The sequence below is a fragment of the Monodon monoceros genome, unplaced genomic scaffold (assembly GCF_005190385.1).
Source record: "Monodon monoceros isolate NGI ecotype Baffin Bay Population unplaced genomic scaffold, NGI_Narwhal_1 Super_Scaffold_13, whole genome shotgun sequence".
In the NCBI taxonomy this organism is placed as follows: domain Eukaryota; kingdom Metazoa; phylum Chordata; class Mammalia; order Artiodactyla; family Monodontidae; genus Monodon; species Monodon monoceros.
The window spans coordinates 23,015,062-23,032,370 of record NW_021703769.1 but is presented as its reverse complement, the minus strand read 5'-3'; the positions used below and the strand labels follow the sequence as shown (position 1 = coordinate 23,032,370).

The 17,309-nt window shown below is 41.3% G+C and overlaps 1 protein-coding gene across 4 annotated transcripts in view; it reads left to right on the top strand.

The window, feature by feature from the left end:
* The window catches only part of PHF20 (PHD finger protein 20), a 138,152-nt gene that overhangs the window by 58,733 nt on the left and 62,110 nt on the right, over positions 1-17,309 (top strand). For all 4 annotated transcript variants that reach the window (XM_029219880.1, XM_029219879.1, XM_029219878.1 and 1 more), the window contains 5 exons: positions 5,808-5,887; positions 9,262-9,649; positions 14,162-14,275; positions 15,191-15,379; positions 16,289-16,468. In XM_029219880.1, coding sequence (XP_029075713.1) covers positions 5,808-5,887; positions 9,262-9,649; positions 14,162-14,275; positions 15,191-15,379; positions 16,289-16,468 — 951 coding nt within the window. The remainder of the gene's footprint in view (positions 1-5,807; positions 5,888-9,261; positions 9,650-14,161; positions 14,276-15,190; positions 15,380-16,288; positions 16,469-17,309) is intronic.

Below are 17,309 nucleotides of genomic sequence, written 5' to 3'. Positions count from 1 at the left end.
TTTTTTTTTTTTTTTTTTGCAGTATGCGGGCCTCTCACTGTTGTTGTGACCTTTCCCGTTGCGGAGCACAGGCTCCGGACTCGCAGGCTCAGCGGCCATGGCTCACGGGCCTAGCCGCTCCGCGGCCTGTGTGATCTTCCCAGACCGGGGCACGAACCCGTATCCCCTGCATCGGCAGGCGGACTCTCAACTACTGCGCCACCAGGGCAGCCCAATTTTCTTAAGTTTACTGAGGCTTGATTTGTGACCCAAGATGTGATCTATCCTGGAGAATGTTCCGTGCGCATTTGAGAAGAAAGTGTAATCTGCTCTTTTTGGATAGAATGTCCTATAAATATCAATTAAATCTATCTGGTTTATTGTGTGATTTAAAGCTTTTGTTTCCTTATTAATTTTCTCTTTGGATGATCTGTCCATTGGTGTAAGTGAGGTGTTAAAGTCCCCCACTATTATTGTGTCACTGTCGATTTCCTCTTTTATAGCTGTTAGCAGTTGCCTTATGTATTGAGGTGCGCCTATGTTGGGTGCATATATATTTATAATTGTTATATGTTCTTCTTGGAGGGATCCCTTGATCATTATGTAGTGTCCTTCCTTGTCTCTTGTAATATTCTTTATTTTAAAGTCTATTTTATCTGATATGAGTATTGCTACTCCAGCTTTCTTTTGATTTCCATTTGCATGGAATATCTTTTTCCATCCCTCCATTTTCAGTCTGAATGTGTCCCTAGGTCTGAAGTGGGTCTCTTATAGACAGCATATATATGGGTCTTGTTTTTGTATCTATTCAGCAAGCCTGTGTCTTTTGGTTGGAGCATTTAATCCATTCACGTTTAAGGTAATTATTGATATGTATGCTCCTGTGACCACTTTCTTAACTGTTTTGGGTTTGTTTTTGTAGGTTCTTTTCTTCTCTTGTGTTTCCCACTTAGAGAAGTTCTTTTAGCATTTGTTGTAGAGCTGGTTTGGTGGTGCTGAATTTTCTTAGCTTTTTTTTTTTTTTTTTTTCTTAGCTTTTGCTTGTCTGTAAAACTTTTGATTTCTCCATCGAATCTGAATGAGATCCTTGCCGGGTAGAGTAATCTTGGTTGTAGGTTCTTCCATTTCATCACTTGAAGTATATCATGCCACTTCCTTCTGGCTTGTAGAGTTTCTGCTGAGAAATCAGCTGTTACCTTTATGGGAGTTCCCTTGTATGTTATTTGTCATTTTTCCCTTGCTGCTTTCAGTAATTTGTCTTTAATTTTTACCAGTTTGATTATTTTTTTCAGTAATTTGTCTTTAATTTTTACCAGTTTGATTACTGTGTGTCTCGGCGTGTTTCTCCTTGGGTTTATCCTGAATGGGATTCTCTGCGCTTCCTGGACTTGGGTGGCTATTTCCTTTCCCATGTTAGGGAAGTTTTCGACTATAATCTCTTCAAATATTTTCTAGGGTCCTTTCTCTCTCTCATCTCATTCTGGGACCCCTATAATGCGAATGTTGTTGTGTTTAATGTTGTCCCAGAGGTCTCTTAGGCCGTCTTCATTTCTTTTCATTCTTTTTTTTATTCTGTTCCGCAGCAGTGAATTCCACCATTCTGTCTTCCAGGTCACTTATCCGTTCTTCTGTCTCAGTTATTCTGCTATAGATTCCTTCTAATGTAGTGTTCATTTCAGTTATTGTATTGTTCATCTCTTTTTGTTTGTTCTTTAATTCTTCTAGGTCTTTGTTAAACATTTCTTTCATCTTCTTGATCTTTGCTTGCATTCTTTTTCCGAGGTCCTGGATCATTTTCCTATCATTATTCTGAATTCTTTTTCTCTTTTTTTTTTTGCGGTACACGGGCCTCTCACTGTTGTGGCCTCTCCCGTTGTGGGGCACAGGCTCCGGACGCGCAGGCTCAGCGGCCATGGCTCATGGGCCCATCCGCTCCATGGCACGTGGGATCTTCCTGGACCGGGGCATGAACCCGTGTCCCCTGCATCGGCAGGCGGACTCTCAACCACTGCACCACCAGGGAAGCCCCTGAATTCTTTTTCTGGAAGGTTGCCTATCTCCACTTCATTTAGTTGTTTTTCTGGGGTTTCATCTTGTTCCTTCATCTGCTACATAGCCCTCTGCCTTTTCATCTTGTCTATCTTTCTGGGAATGTGGTTTTCATTCCACAGGCTGCAGGATTGTACTTCGTGCTTCTGCTGTCTGCCCTCTGGTGGATGAGACTATCTAAGAGGCTTGTGCAAGTTTCCTGATGGGAGGGACTGGCGATGGGTAGAGCTGGCTGTTGCTCTGGTGGGCAGAGCTCAGTAAAACTTTAATCCACTTGTCTGCTGATGGGTGGGGCTGGGTTCCCTCCCTGTTGGTTGTTTGGCCTGAGGCGACCCAACACTGGAGCCTACCTGGGCTCTTTGGTGGGGCTAATGGTGGACTCTGGGAGGGCTCACGCCAAGGGGTACTTCCCAGAACTTCTGCTGCCAGTGTCCTAGTCCTCACGGTGAGACAGAGCCACCCCCCGCCTCTGCAGGAGACCCCTCAACACTAGCAGGTAGGTCTGGTTCAGTCTCCTATGGGGTCATTGCTCCTTCCCCTGGGTCCCGATGTGCACACTACTTTGTGTGTGCCCTCCAAGAGTGGAGTCTCTGTTTCCCCCAGTCCTGTCAAAGTCCTGCAATCAAATCCCACTAGCCTGCAAAGTCTGATTCTCTAGGAATTCCTCCTCCTGTTGCCGGACCCCCAGGTTGGGAAGCCTGACGTGGGGCTCAGAACCTTCACTCCAGTGGGTGGACTTCTGTGGTATAAGTGTTCTCCAGTTTGTGAGTCACCCACCCAGCAGTTATGGGATTTGATTTTATTGTGATTGTGCCCCTCCTACCATCTCACTGTGGCTTCTCCTTTGTCTTTGGACATGTGGTATCTTTTTTGGTGAGTTCCAGTGTCTTCCTGTCGATGTTTGTTGAGCAGTTAGTTGTGATTCTGGTGTTCTCGCAAGGTGGAGTCTTTTTTTTTTTAAATTTTTGGCTGCGTCGCGTCTTCTTTGCTGCGCACAGGCTTTTAGTTGTGGCGAGCAGGGGCTTTGCTTCGTTGCGGTGTGCGGGCTTTTCATTGCTGTGGCTTCTCTTGTTGGGGAGCACGGGCTCTACGTGTGCGGGCTTCAGTAGTTGTGGCTCACAGGCTGTAGAGCACAGGCTGAGTAGTTGTGGCTCACGGGCTTAGCTGCTCTGTGGCATGTAGGATCTTCCTGGACCAGGGCCAGAACCCATGTCACCTGTATTGGCAGACAGATTCTTAACCACTGTGCCACCAGGGAAGTCCTCAAGGTCTTACTAAAACACATTTCTGTGTCACACTCCCAGAGTTTTTGATTCAGTATATTGGGGGTGGGGCTGATAATTTGCATTTCCAGTAATTTCACAGGGTTGTTGATGCTGCTGGTCTGGGGACTACACTTTGATAAACACTGGTTACAGTGAGCCTGGCGCTGTGTGAGAAACTAGTGTCAGATGTGTTCTCTAGCCTTGAAGAGCCTGCCTTCGATTTGGGATCTGCCTTCTATATGAAGGCACCTAAATTTGAGTCTCTGCAGGTCAGGTACCAAATGAGTCTGAGAAGTTCAGAGGAGGGAGAACTCTCCAGTAGCAGGGAAGTCAGGAAGCTTTTACTGAGCTATTGTGGTCTTTTGAGCTGAGTGCTTAAGGATCAATGAGTGGCACATTCCAGGCAGGAAAACACTTCGTGTGGAGGTGGAAATGTCACAAGACAGTTTCAGTGGGTGGCAAGTAGCTAGTCACTTTGAGTTGGTGGGTATTGTATGCTGGTAATTCGAAATAAGGTTTGGAAAATAATTGGGCTCAGATTGCTTGGACTTTGAGCACTGAAGAGGTGGCTAGCCATGGGCAGGGCCTTATTCAGGGCTGGAGGAGCAGGCCTGTGGGTGGGGAGAGAATGTATAAGAAGGAGGCAACCAGCCAGAAGATCTTAACTTCATCGTTGCATTATTCTGCTCCCAACCTTTGGGATTTATTTTTTTTCTTCCATGTTGGATAGCAAATTGGTCCTGAAAACTGACCATGTTTACTAGTGGTAAATCATTACATGATTACCAGTGGTTCACTGATAATCTTGACAAGATTAACTGTGATTTTTTTTTTTTTAATAGATCCCTGGAACCAAAAAAAAAAAAAAGAAAAGAGAGAGAGAGAGAGACATGGGTGGGTTCTAGAATGGAAAAGGTTGAAAGTGTTGGTTTGTGTACAGCTAATGAGAACTTTTGTAGTTGGATGTGTTATTTGGCGAGATAAGATTATTTGAATTTCCAGTTTCAGTTTTTTAGCAGAGAGTGATTTTTGTTGGACTTAAAAAAAAAAAAAACGGAACAAAACTAACAATGTAGCGGTCACCATTTAGTGCTTTGGCCTAGTCTCTATTTTGAAATATTGTAATATGCAGCTAATTCATATGGATTTTGAGAGTAATGTGACCTCTAAAAACATAATACCTTTAGCAGATGGTCGTATTTCTTTTAAAGTTTAAAAGATATTACTACTTCTAAGCCCAGAAAATAAAGATTAAGTGATAAACATTAATAATTCACCAAGCAATAAGTAAATCTGCATTTTCCTTATATCCTATTTTTTTTAATTGAAGTATAGTTGATGTACAATATTATATGTTACAGGTGTAAATATAGTGATTCACAATTTTTAAAGGTTACACTCCATTTGTAGTTCTTATAAAATATTGGCTATATTCCCTGTGTTGAATAATATATCCTTGTAGCTTATTTTATACATAATGGTTTGTACTTCTTAATCTCCTATCCCTATTTTGCCCCTCCTCTGTTTCCTTCTCCCTACGGGTAACCACTAGTTTGTTCTCTGTATCTGTGAATGTTTCTTTTTTGTTATATTCACTCCTTTGTTGTATTTTTTAGATTCCACACGTGAGATCATATAGTATTTGTCTTGTCTGATTTATTTCACTTAGCATAATACCCTCCAAGTCCATCCATGTTGCTGCAAATTTCATTCTTTTTTCATGGTTGAGTAGTATTCCATTGTATGTGTATATGTGTATATATATATATATACCACCTCTTTTATCCATCCATCTGTTGATGGACACTTAGATTGCTTCCATATCTTGGCAATTGTAAATAATGCTGTGAACATTGGGGTGCATGTATCTTTTCGGATTAGTGCTTTTGTTTTTTTCAGATACATACCAAGGAGTGGAATTGCTGGGTCATGTGGTGATTCTATTTTTAGTATTTTGAGAAACCTCTATACTGTTTTTTCCACAGTGGCTGCACCAGTTTACATTCCCACCAAGACTGTAACACAGTATATCTTTCCATCTTCAGTTTCTTACATCAGTGTCTTATAGTTTTCCAAGTACAGGTCTTTTACCTCCTTAGGTAGGTTTATTCCTCCGTATCTTATTCTTTCGATGCAACAATAAACGGGATTGTTCCCTTAATTTCTCTGATAGTTCATTGTTGGTGTTTCCTTACATTCTTAATTGTTTTACTGCTCTTTGTTCTTGGTCTAAGTCAGTGCAAGTTTTTAAGATTTAGTGAAGCACCATAAAAATGAGGGTTTTTTTTGGATGGATTTTGATTTGTATAGATAAAAAGATTTGTAAGATAAAGAGGAAAAGGCAAGTGTACTATTATTATCTTGGACATAAGTAAGATTGAATGTGATTCTTGAACAACTTTTTAATTTCCATATGTTTATTATTGTGGTTGGGACTCCCTTGTGTTTATGCTTTGAAAAGTTTTGTTGCTTTCATGAAACTGCAAGTTAAAATCATATCTTTTTGAATTTTAGGTACTTACACTGTGAAATTTTATGATGGAGTAGTTCAGACTGTCAAACATATTCATGTGAAAGCTTTTTCGAAAGATCAGGTGAGAAATGTGGTCTTATGCTTTGTGGTATGAATAATGCTAATGTTATAGTTTTGTTTCTCAAAGATGTTACATTTGTTTATGATGACAAAATCTTTCCTTCATCTGACATGATTTCACCAGAAAGCAATACACAAGTTTTCAGAAATTGTAAATATTTGTCTCTCTCTCTGCCTTTTTCTTTTCATACCAGTTCTTTTCAGAAGTGCCAGTACTTGCGTACCATTACCTGTTATCTGTCTTTTTCCCAAAGCGCCTGGTTGTTATTCTTTCTTGTCTTCCTGTGCTCTGCCCACAGAGCTGTTTCCCCTCACAGGGAGCTTGCTGAGTGGTTGAAGAGATGGAGATGTTTTCTCCTCATCTGACTTTGTCCTTCAGCTCAGGACCATGGCTTGGTGGTTACGGAGCCACCATTTGGCGTAGATTTGGCAAGCACTTGTGCTAGATGTGCCTGGGTTGAAATTTTTGTTTCCTTTTGTCCCTTTCACCATCCATGTACTTGTCTAAGCACGGGTCCTGAGTTTTTTTATTTTTGAGGTACGCGGGCCTCTCACTGTTGTGGCCTCTCTCGTTGCGGAGCACAGGCTCCTGACGCGCAGGCTCAGCGGCCATGGCTCACGGGCCCAGCCGCTCCGCGGCATGTGGGATCTTCCCGGACCGGGGCGCGAACCCGTGTCCCCTGCATCGACAGGCGGACTCTCAACCGCTACGCCACCAGGGAAGCCCCGGGTCCTGAGTTTTGATACTGGAAATGTGGTGCACACAGATAGATTCTGGCCATCTGGAAGTGTTGCGTACTTTTTTCATGATTTTTTTTTCCCTTTTAGTTTTTTTTTATATTTATGTCTTAATGAAATAGCTGAGGGGAAAGATTCTGATTGTAACTAATTGTTATTTACTTCTTTGGGTGGTTGTTGATATGACAGTATTTGGTAATCCTGGAACCTTCTAATAAATTCTCCTGAACATATATTTAGCAATTCCAAAGCATCATGATACATGATATTGTTAAAGATAATCTCAGAAGTGTTTTTGCCTTTCTGGTTTTCCTCTTCAGAAAACTGACAGAATTATAAAGCTTTAGCCCTGAAGATGTTTTCTCTTTGATCATTTGCTTCTCAGGCATCTAAGGAACTACACAGCACTCTAAAACATTATTTTGGCCTTCAGTTTGGCAATTTTTATGTTAAGTTTGTGGAATGAGTTAATATAGATAGAGGACTGTATTAAGAACATGTCCAGAACTGTCAGATTGTATCTAGAATCTACACAAATGGAAGTCTAGGGCTCCACATAACAAACGTTCATCTGTTTCCTCTGATTGATAGTACTCACAGTGCCTTAGCTTGGGGATGGGCACCTCACCCTGTGTGGATTTGTGGGTCTTCAGTCCTCAATTCCCAGCTGCCTCTGAGTGTCTCATGTCATCTCAGACCTGGCAGGTGGTCAAGCACAGGCCCATGGCTCCTGTTTGTTTTTCTTTTCCAAGAGGACATAGTGGTTTAGATAAATGACTTCTCAGCTAGGCCACTTACAAAGCAAAATTTCTTACAAATATCTGTCAGACAATTTTTAAAGCTTTTTTCATATAGTATTAGATTGTTTTTTTGTTTTTTAAATAGGATTGTACTGCCCTAAGTGGTTTGATAATCTATATTTCAGGAACATTTATATTTTTTTGAAGTTACAGAAACAATGTATGTTTGCTGTAGAAAATTTAGAAAGTACAGAAAAGCGCAAAGAAAGTAAAAATTGTATAATTCTATCATCTAGATGCAATTGCTCTTAACATTTAATGTATAGCCTTCTGTATTTTAAAAAGATACTTGTGTATATATATTTTTCTTTTCCAAATTTGAGTCATATGTCACTGTTCTATAACTTGCTCTTTTTTTTTTTTTTTTTGGCCGTATGTGGGCCTCTCACTGTTGTGGCCTCTCCCGTTGCGGAGCACAGGCTCCAGACGCACAAGCTCAGCGGCCATGGCTCACGGGCCCAGGCGCTCCACGGCATGTGGGATCCTCCCAGACCGGGGCACAAACCCGCGTCCCCTGCATCAGCAGGCGGACTCTCAACCACTGCGCCACCAGGGAAGCCCTGTAACTTGCTCTTTTAACAAAATAACATTTTCCCAAGTTCCTAAGTACTGTATGGGAATATAGCTTTTAATGGCTAAGTAGTATTTATAATATGTATGTAACCCTACTTTGTGTAACCAGTTTTCTAATGGTCATTTAAGGATATTTGTAAATCTGGGTACACACGTCTGATTATTTTGTTAGCAGATTTCATTTCTAGGAATTCATTCTAGTTCAAAAGTATAAACATAAGACTTTTGACCTAAATTGCCAACCCCCCTTCCTGGTGGTTGCAATTTATATTTCTGCCAGCAGTTACTGAGGAGTGCTTGTTCTCAAACCTGGCTGCTTTCAGAAAATTTTGGAGACTTGAAAAAAGTATTTTCTTTTAGTTTCTAACCACAGGGATTCTCCTTGTTTATTATTTTTCCCTCTGGAACAAATTAAACTTTTACTCACTGTGTATTTAGGCAGTCCTTCCTGCTCCTGGCAAAAATCTGTGTGCCAAGTGTGTGCTTGGTGCTAGGGACCCAATATGAACATGATGTGCTGGTCTCTGCTCTTCTCTTGAGGTCTTGGAAGAAAGATACTTAAACAAATAAACTTACTTGTAGTTTTGGAACCTCCAGAGCTTTCAGAGCTGGCTTTATTATGAGACAGTATACTAGGACACAAGATTTTTAAGATGAATTTTGAAAAAGTAATTTAGGAGGAAAGTAACCAAGAAGAAGTACTTTCTCCTAATGCACAAAAACTCAGTAGCTCAGGAACGCAGTAGGTGGCTTGTTCGACTGAGCAAAGACCCTGTTTTTGAGATGGAAAATCTTTACAGCTTTCTGGTTCGCCTCTAGTTATCCGTTTGGGTTCTTCTCTACACAGGACATCAGCATCTGCTGGCACACTGAGCCAGCCTCTGAAAGGCCCTGGGTCAGTGTAGTCATTCTTGGGAGGAGACGGACGGGGCACGAAGGCATCTCTGTCAAAAACATTGCTTCCCAGAAGAGGTCCCTGGGGTAGTTGTCTGTCCCTTTAATAATTTTTTAGTGACTTACTAATCAAAAGGGGAGATAGCATTGTCTCAGAAGGAATTGAACATGGCTGTTCTTTTCTTTAAACTTAGGACTGTTTTTCAAACCTCAGAATATGGGTGTATATTTTCAGTGGTGCTTTCCATTACATGACCTGATACATGTCCTCTTTTAATTTCTTTGTCTTCATAAGTTCGCAAAAAACCATCTGATTTTATATTTGCAAGTAATCACAAAGTGCGTTTCATCGCTCTTTTGCTCATTTTAGAATATTGTGGATAATGCTAGGCCTAAAGAAACAGAACACAAAAGTCTTTCATCATCTCCTGATAAACGAGAGAAGTTTAAAGAGCAGAGAAAAGCCACAGCCAATGTGAAGAAAGACAAAGAGGACAAAGCCTTAAAGACAGAAAAGAGACCCAAACAGCCTGATAAAGAAGGAAAGTTAATCTGCTCTGAAAAGGGGAAGGTGTCAGAGAAGAGCCTTCCCAAGAACGAGAAAGAAGATAAGGAGAACATTTCAGAAAATGACAGAGAGTATTCTGGAGATGCTCAAGTGGATAAGAAATCTGAAAATGACATTGTGAAGAGTCCACAAGAAAACTTGAGGGAGCCAAAAAGAAAGCGAGGCAGACCCCCTTCCATAGCTCCTACTGGTGAGTTTCCCAAGTGTGCAATGCCAGAGTGTTCTTCTGTGGTCCTTTGTGGTTCTTTATAACTTCTGTACTTCAAGCCTTTGTTTTTGTGACCGACTTTGAATCATCCTGTCATCTAAAATCAAGTCATGCCCATAGAGCTGAATTTTATGGGAGGCATATATCCAGGTGAACATAAGTTTCAGAAACATGTCCTTGACTGGGCTTCTGGGGTGACAGATAACTCTTCACTAGATCCTTCAGCTTATATGATAAAGCCTAATAAGCTAAGGCCTTTTGCTTTTGCCAATTCAAATGATCTCACTTTAAGTAAGCTTACTAGAACGTAGAATCAGGAAATAGTGTTTTCATGAGTGACATGAAAATGGGAAAGGAGAAGTAAATAGGTGTGGGCATCTGGAGGAGGTGACAACAAAGAACACTGGACCTAGGAATGTATGGGTACATTTGAAATTGAGATCTCTGGAGAGTGATTATGGATCGGAAATTTTCCCTGTCTAAATAAAAAGCTGAGATGGCTAATTGGTAGAGTCAAGGTTAGAGGATTTAGGGAAGAATACACAATTATTTTAAAAAGTTGAAATATGGAATTCTTCTGGAATAGCCAAGAAAGAAACAAACCCTGAATTTTTTCCTAAGGCAAACATTCCTTCTCTAGATTGAGTGGCGTGAAGAACCCCCAGGATCTCTAGACTGAACACTGCCTATAATTATCTGGCAGTGGCCTTCAGACATTCTTGTTTACATGTTCTTTACATAAATATTGAAAAACTGTGAATCCCCTAATTTTTTTTTTTTTTTTGCGGTAGGCCTCTCACTGTTGTGGCCTCTCCCGTTGCGGAGCACAGGCTCCGGACACGCAGGCTCAGTGGCCATGGCTCACGGGCCCAGCCGCTCCGCAGCATGTGGGATCCTCCCGGATCGGGGCACGAACCCGTGTCCCCTGCATTGGCAGGCGGACTCTCAACCACTGCGCCACCAGGGAAGCCCGAATCCCCTAGTTTTAAAGTGATACCTGGGGACTTGCCTGGCAGTTCAGCAGTTAAGACTCCACGCTTCCACTGCGGGGGGCTCTGGTCCGATCCCCGGTCAGGGAACTAAGATCCCGCACGACATGTGGCGAGGCCAAAAAAAAAAAGTGATACCTGTTTTTTTCTTACAAGTTTGAATAGGTGCCAAAGGTAAATTTAAAATATAAAATATGACAAAATATATTTTCATCAAAACTGTGGAACTACAGAGTTAGCTCATTTGTTGTTCCCTTATGATGCAGAATGCAAAGCCAGTCCTATCTGTCAATCCAGACAGCTACACCAGACTTAATTTCTGTGGCAGAAGCTCTACCTTTATTTACTTCAAATAAATGTATTAGTACTTGTTCCCGGTAGACAGCCTTCTTACATCTTCTAATTTTAAGGTATGAAATAAGACAATAGATTGATTTCTTCCTAGATGAAATAAGGCACTTCCCCCTTCAGTGGTTATAAGTGGGTTTCACTCTCAAGATCTGAGCATGCTGGAGTTGTCCCTACGCCTAACTAGGCCCTAGACCTGTGCTGTCCGATATGGTAGCTGCTAGCCACCTGTGGTTACTGAGCACTTGAAATGTGGCTACTCTGAATTGAGATGGGCTGTAACTTGTAAAATACACAAGGGAGGGAATTCCCTGGTGGTCCAGTGGTTAGGACTCTGTGCTTTTTAGCACTGAGAGAGGGCCCGGGTTCAATGCCTGGTCGGGGAATTAAGATCCTGCTAGCCATGCAGCGTGGCCAAAACAAAACAAAAAACCACACTGGTTTTCAAATAGTACAAAAAAAAAAAAAAAGAAAGAAAGAAACACCCAGGAATGTAAAATATCTCAATAATTTAAAATTATTGACTACATGTTGGAATGATGTTTTGGATGTATTGGGTTAAATAAAATATATTCTTAAAATTAATTTCACTTTTTTTAACTTCTTAAAGTGACAACTAAAAATTGAAAATTACCTATGTGGCTTCCATTTATGGCCCTCGTATTCCTATTGGACAGCACTGGCCTCGTTGGCTTTCTCAGTAGTGTTCCAAGAGAGAATTAAGCTCTAATGCCCAAGGTATCTGTGACCTCTAATGAATTGACTTCTGCAAATTGAGAATGTTAGTAGAATGATAAACCACCCTTGGGAGAATTGAGAAAATAACCTTTGTGTTCTGTTTTCAAATGAGGAACCCTAATTGAGAAAGTCCTGGAGGTTTTAAACCTCTGGGCAGTGTACCATGTTAAGATGTGGGATATAATAAGCAGGCCTTTTTATTAAGTGTAGGATTTCACACCAGATAGGATCAATTTAATAGAGAACTGGAGTTTTCCAAGCTTACTGTTAACACTTGCCTGAGGCATTCCTCCCCAGTCAGAATTTTCTGAAGCAGGATCTGGGAATGCTAATTGTTAACAACCTTCCCAGATAATTCTTACTGTAATAAGAGTTTGGGAAACACTGAAGTTCTGTATGGTCAGCCCCAGTTTGTATGTGGTATCAAAATGAAGAAGGTTTGCCAGTATCTAATATATAGTTCAAATCCCCTTTAAAAATTGCTTGGAATAAGTTCATTGACACAGTGGAGTCTTGAGCTCTCTAGATTGTACAGACCTTATTGGAACAGGATCTGAGCTGTTTGGGGAAGGTTGTTTGTGTTTAATTTGGAATGTGTGTGATCTCCAAGTTCCCACCCTTGGAACAAAATAATGTTGGCACATTGAGGAGATTGAACACAGGAAGAGCCAAAGAGTTCAGCACTCTCATCAGGTTTGCGTCCTCAGAGCTCAGCCCTGTCTCCTTTGGCAATTTGACATGGCAGATCTGAAGCTGCTGGTCTTAGATGAGTCTTTTCTCTCCCTTCCCCATTCCCCTCCCATTTCCTTCCCTTCCTCCCTCTTCTTTCTCCTGGCTGCTTCTTTCTCTCATTTCAACCCTCATCAGACCCCCAGCCCTACCTTTGCCTCAAGCTTCCCAATTTCTTTTCTTTTTTAAAAATTAATTAATTTATTTATTTTTGGCTGCATTGGGTCTTCGTTGCTGCGCACAGGCTTCCTCTACTTGCAACGAGCAGGGGCTACTCTTCACTGCTGTGTGTGGGCTTCTCATTGTGGTGGCTTCTCTTGTTGCAGAGCACGTGCTCTAGGCGTGTGGACTTCAGTAGTTGTGGCACACGGGCTCAGTAGTTGTGGCTTGCGGGCTCTAGAGCACAGGCTCAGTAGTTGTGGCGCACGGGCTTAGTTGCTCTGCAGCATGTGGGATCTTCCCGGACCAGGGCTCGAACCCGTGTCCCCTGCATTGGCAGGCGGAGTCTTAACCACTGTGCCACCAGGGAAGTCCCCCACTATTCCTTTTCTTTTATTTTTTTCTTTTGCCTGCCTTTTGGATTCTCACCTTTCCTCATGGGGGAGAACTTCTGAAGTGTTAGGTTTAAAAATACAGAGTGAGGGACTTCCCTGGTGGCGCAGTGGTTAAGAATCAGCCTGCCAATGCAGGGGACGTGGGTTCGATCCCTGGCCTGGGAAGATCCTACATGCCGTGGAGCAACTAAGCCCGTGCACCACAACTACTGAGCCTGTGCTCTATAGCCCGTGAGCCACAACTACTGAGCCCATGCGCCACAACTACTGAAGCCCCCGCGCCTTGAGCCCCTGCTCCGCAACAAGAGAAGCCACTGTAATGAGAAGCCTGCACACTGCAATGAAGAGTAGCCCCCGCTGGCTGTAACTAGAGAAAGCCCGTGCGTAGCAACGAAGACCCAACGCAGCCAAAAATAAATCAATAAATAAACTTTAAAAAAAAAAAAAAAAAGAGTGAGTACTATCTAAGGGCTTAGCTTCTGCACTGCTAAATTATGTCAGGGCTGGATTTTCCAGTGTTAAGCAGCCTTGCCTGGCACTGACTATCAAATAGCATAGTCTCCTGAGAATTTTCTGGAATTGTTTTTAAGAGGTTGTAAATGTTGATATTCTTTTTGGTCCTTCAAAATTAGGACCAATGCCAAGCTAACCAATTTAGCAAGTAGAGGTTGAAAATAATAATCAAGCCATAGTCCCAGGGTACACATTTTAAGAATTAGCCTGCCTGGTGGATTTCCTGAGTATTGTATAAACCAAATTTTGATAAGAAGATTTGATTGTGATAAAAATGACTTTTCTGTTGCCTTTGTGCCCTCATATTTTAAAGCAGTCACGTTGGGGTATTTAAAGAGAGGGTTTCAGGAGATAAATATATGAATAGAGCTGGATCATAGGAGAAACCAAAAAGATTCAGGAGTTCAGTCTGCAGGGTGTCTGCATCTCCTAAAAGGAAGTAATTTCTCACCCATTTCACTTTTTTTTCCCTTTTGGCTTATGTAAGAATTCCCTTTGAGGGCCTATTTATCATGCAAGGATGTGTGTGGATGTTTATATATATGTTTTATTTACATGTAATATGAGGATTGGTCACTAAGAAACTACATACCTATTTTTGTGTGGTTTTATATACATTGTAGCTGTGGACTCAAACTCTCAAACTTTGCAACCAATAACATTGGAATTGAGAAGACGGAAGATATCAAAAGGAAGTGAAGTCCCATTAAAACGTCCTCGGCTTGACAAAAATTCATGTGAGTCTAAAGTTTGTGTATGTGTGGCTAGAACTTGACATCCATTGGGTTAATTCCCCTGTGTCCATCTTGTCCCCTATTCCTTATAGGCGCTGATGCTTGTCCTTGATCACAGGGGCTAGTGTGAGTGGGATGTGGTTGGATCAGAGGAGTTCTGCTAGAGGAAAAATAAATCTCAGAGCACGAGCTGTGTTAATGTTGGGGTCAGTGGTGTTGTCTCTATACCCATAAATTCCATCTGATACGATTTCCACTGGAAATTTAATGGCTTAGGAAGGGATGGATTTCATATGCTGAGCGAAACTTTAAAAATACTATTTACTGATTTTACTGTATAGTACAGGGAACTATATTCAATATCTTATAATAACCTATAGTGGCAAAGAATCTGAAAAAGAACATATATATATATATGTACACATATACATATGTACCTATATATATGTACATACCTGAAACTGTCACTTTGCTGTACACCTGAAACTATCACAACATTGTAAACCAACTACACTTCCATTAAAAATATACTATTTATTGATTTTTTTAAAAGTACCCTGTTGGCTCCAGAAAGGATTTGTGATGGCTCTAAGGCTCTGTAAACCTTACTGACTTGGGAAGTTAGTATGTAGACTTCTATGTTGGAAACCCCCAAAATAAAACTTGTCAAGATTGAGACATGACCTTGGCACGTATTTTCAGATCATGAATCCTTAAATTAGGAAAATTATATCCTGGCAGAAGGACTGTACCTGTACTTAAAACTATAAACCAGGATAGGGTATTTCCTTTCATCATTGATCTAATATTCTAGAAGTCTCTGGTTGAAGCCCTTATAGAGGCAGCCAGTCCAGAAATCTGTAGTAGCAGAATTATTTCTTCAGGTCTCTTGACTACAACTCTCTTAATGGTTTATAGCCCAGGAAAAGTCAAAAAACTACTCGGAAAACACTGACAAAGACTTATCAAGGAGACGGTCCTCCAGGCTGTCCACTAATGGGACCCACGAGATCCTAGATCCTGACTTGGTTGTATCAGATTTGGTTGATACGGTTACTACTGATCCTTTGCAAAACACATCAACTGGTACCAAGGAGTCTGAAGAAGGTGAGTCAGAGTCTGTTCTGGGATGGTCTTGCCAACATGCTCCCTGTCTAATGAGAACTAGTCTAAATCAGTCATTGTGTACTGCCTTATACAAGTTTTGGATGGTCTTGAAATCAAGTTATTGAATTGGCTGCAGTGTTTCTTATATTCTTCACTGAAGATTTAATAGGCAAACTTTTGTTTGCATTTGTGGTTGGTTTTGCTTATATATGTCTGAATGTTGGGTTGGAGGTGCAGTGCTTGAAGAGCCCTGTTCCTGTCTCTGTCTTTCTGATGCCATCTCACTCCAGTCCCTCTGCCTTTTTGTTAATATTTCCAGCAGATCCTCCCTTCACTTTAGCTTCTTACTAGCCTTCGTCTTTGATATGCTCACAGCCCTGGCTATGTGTGCTGGAACCTGTGAATGTATTCTTGTATACCATGAAATGAATGGTTTCCTCTAAAAAGACCCTGGCTTTATCAGTTTTTTTTTTGTTTTAAATTATTGATTAATTTATTTATTTTTGGCTGCACTGGGTTTTCGTTGCTGCCCGTGGGCTTTCTCTAGTTGTGGCGAGTGGGGGCTACTCTTCATTGCAGTGCGCAGGCTTCTCATTGCGGTGGCTTCTCGTTGCAGAGCACAGGCTCTAGGAGCATGGGCTTCAGTAGTTGTGGCTTACGTGCTCTAAGAGTGCAGGCTCAGTAGTTGTGGCTCACGGGCTGTAGAGTGCAGGCTCAGTAGTTGTGGCCCATGGGCTTAGTGGTTCCCTGGCATGTGGGATCTTCCCGGACCAGGGCTCGAACCCGTGTCCCCTGCATTGGCAGGTGGATTCTTAACCACTGTGCCACCAGGGAAGCCCCTTTATCAGTCTTTTGGTTCTCAGATTATGTACATATATATGTTCCCCAATCTTTCTCTTTTTCTTCTAGGTCAGTTGAAATCTCCTTTGGAAGCTGGCCAGGTCTCATCTGCACTAACTTGCCACTCCATTGGGGATGGATTGGGGCCTGCAGGCTTGGAGTTGAACTGCAAGTCAATGGGCGAAAACACTATGAAAACAGAATCGGCTTCCCCGCTTGCTGAGTTACAAGAGATTTCTACGGTGGCAGGTTCATATTTAGAGTTAACATAATCCTCTTCTTATACTTTTGCTTCTCCTTTGATTGTGAACTAAAAAAAAATGGATTTTCCTAATGATTTTTTTTTACCTTTTATTAATAATATTTTCTTATTTTAATGCTATATACATTTAAAAAATGCTATATACTTGTCATTTCTGATATTGCCAATTTGGGTTTCCTCTCTTTTCTTGATTAGTATAGCTAGGGATTTATCAATTTTTGTTGATAATTTCAAAGAACCAACATTTTACTTTAGTTTTCTCTATTTGTTTTTTTTTTAATGTCATTGATTTCTGTTTTGATCTTTATTGTTTTCTTCCTTTAAATGTTTCTAGAAACATAGGTCATTAATTTTAGATTTTTCTTCTTTTCCAATATGAGTATTTAAAGTTAAAAAATTTCCCACTAAGCACTGCTTCAGCTACATTCTACGAATTTTGGTATGTTGTATTTTCATTTTCATTCAATTCAAAATATTTATGATTTATTCGTTGACTGTGGGTTACTTAGAAGTGTGTTGTTTCATTTCCAAGTATTGGTTTGTTTGTTTGTTTTTTTAAATTGATTAATTTTTGGTTGCATCGTGTCTTTGTTGCTGCACACGGGCTTCCTCAAGTTTCGGCGAGCGGGGGCTACCCTTTGTTGCTGTGCGCAGGTTTCTCATTGCAGTGGCTTCTCTTGTTGCGGAGCACGGGCTCTAGGCGCGTGGGCTTCAGTAGCTGTGGCTTGCGTGGTCTAGAACTCAGGCTCCATAGCTGTGGTGCATGGGCTTAGTGGCTCCACGGCATGTGGGATCTTCCCGGACCAGGGCTCAAACCTGTGTGCCCTG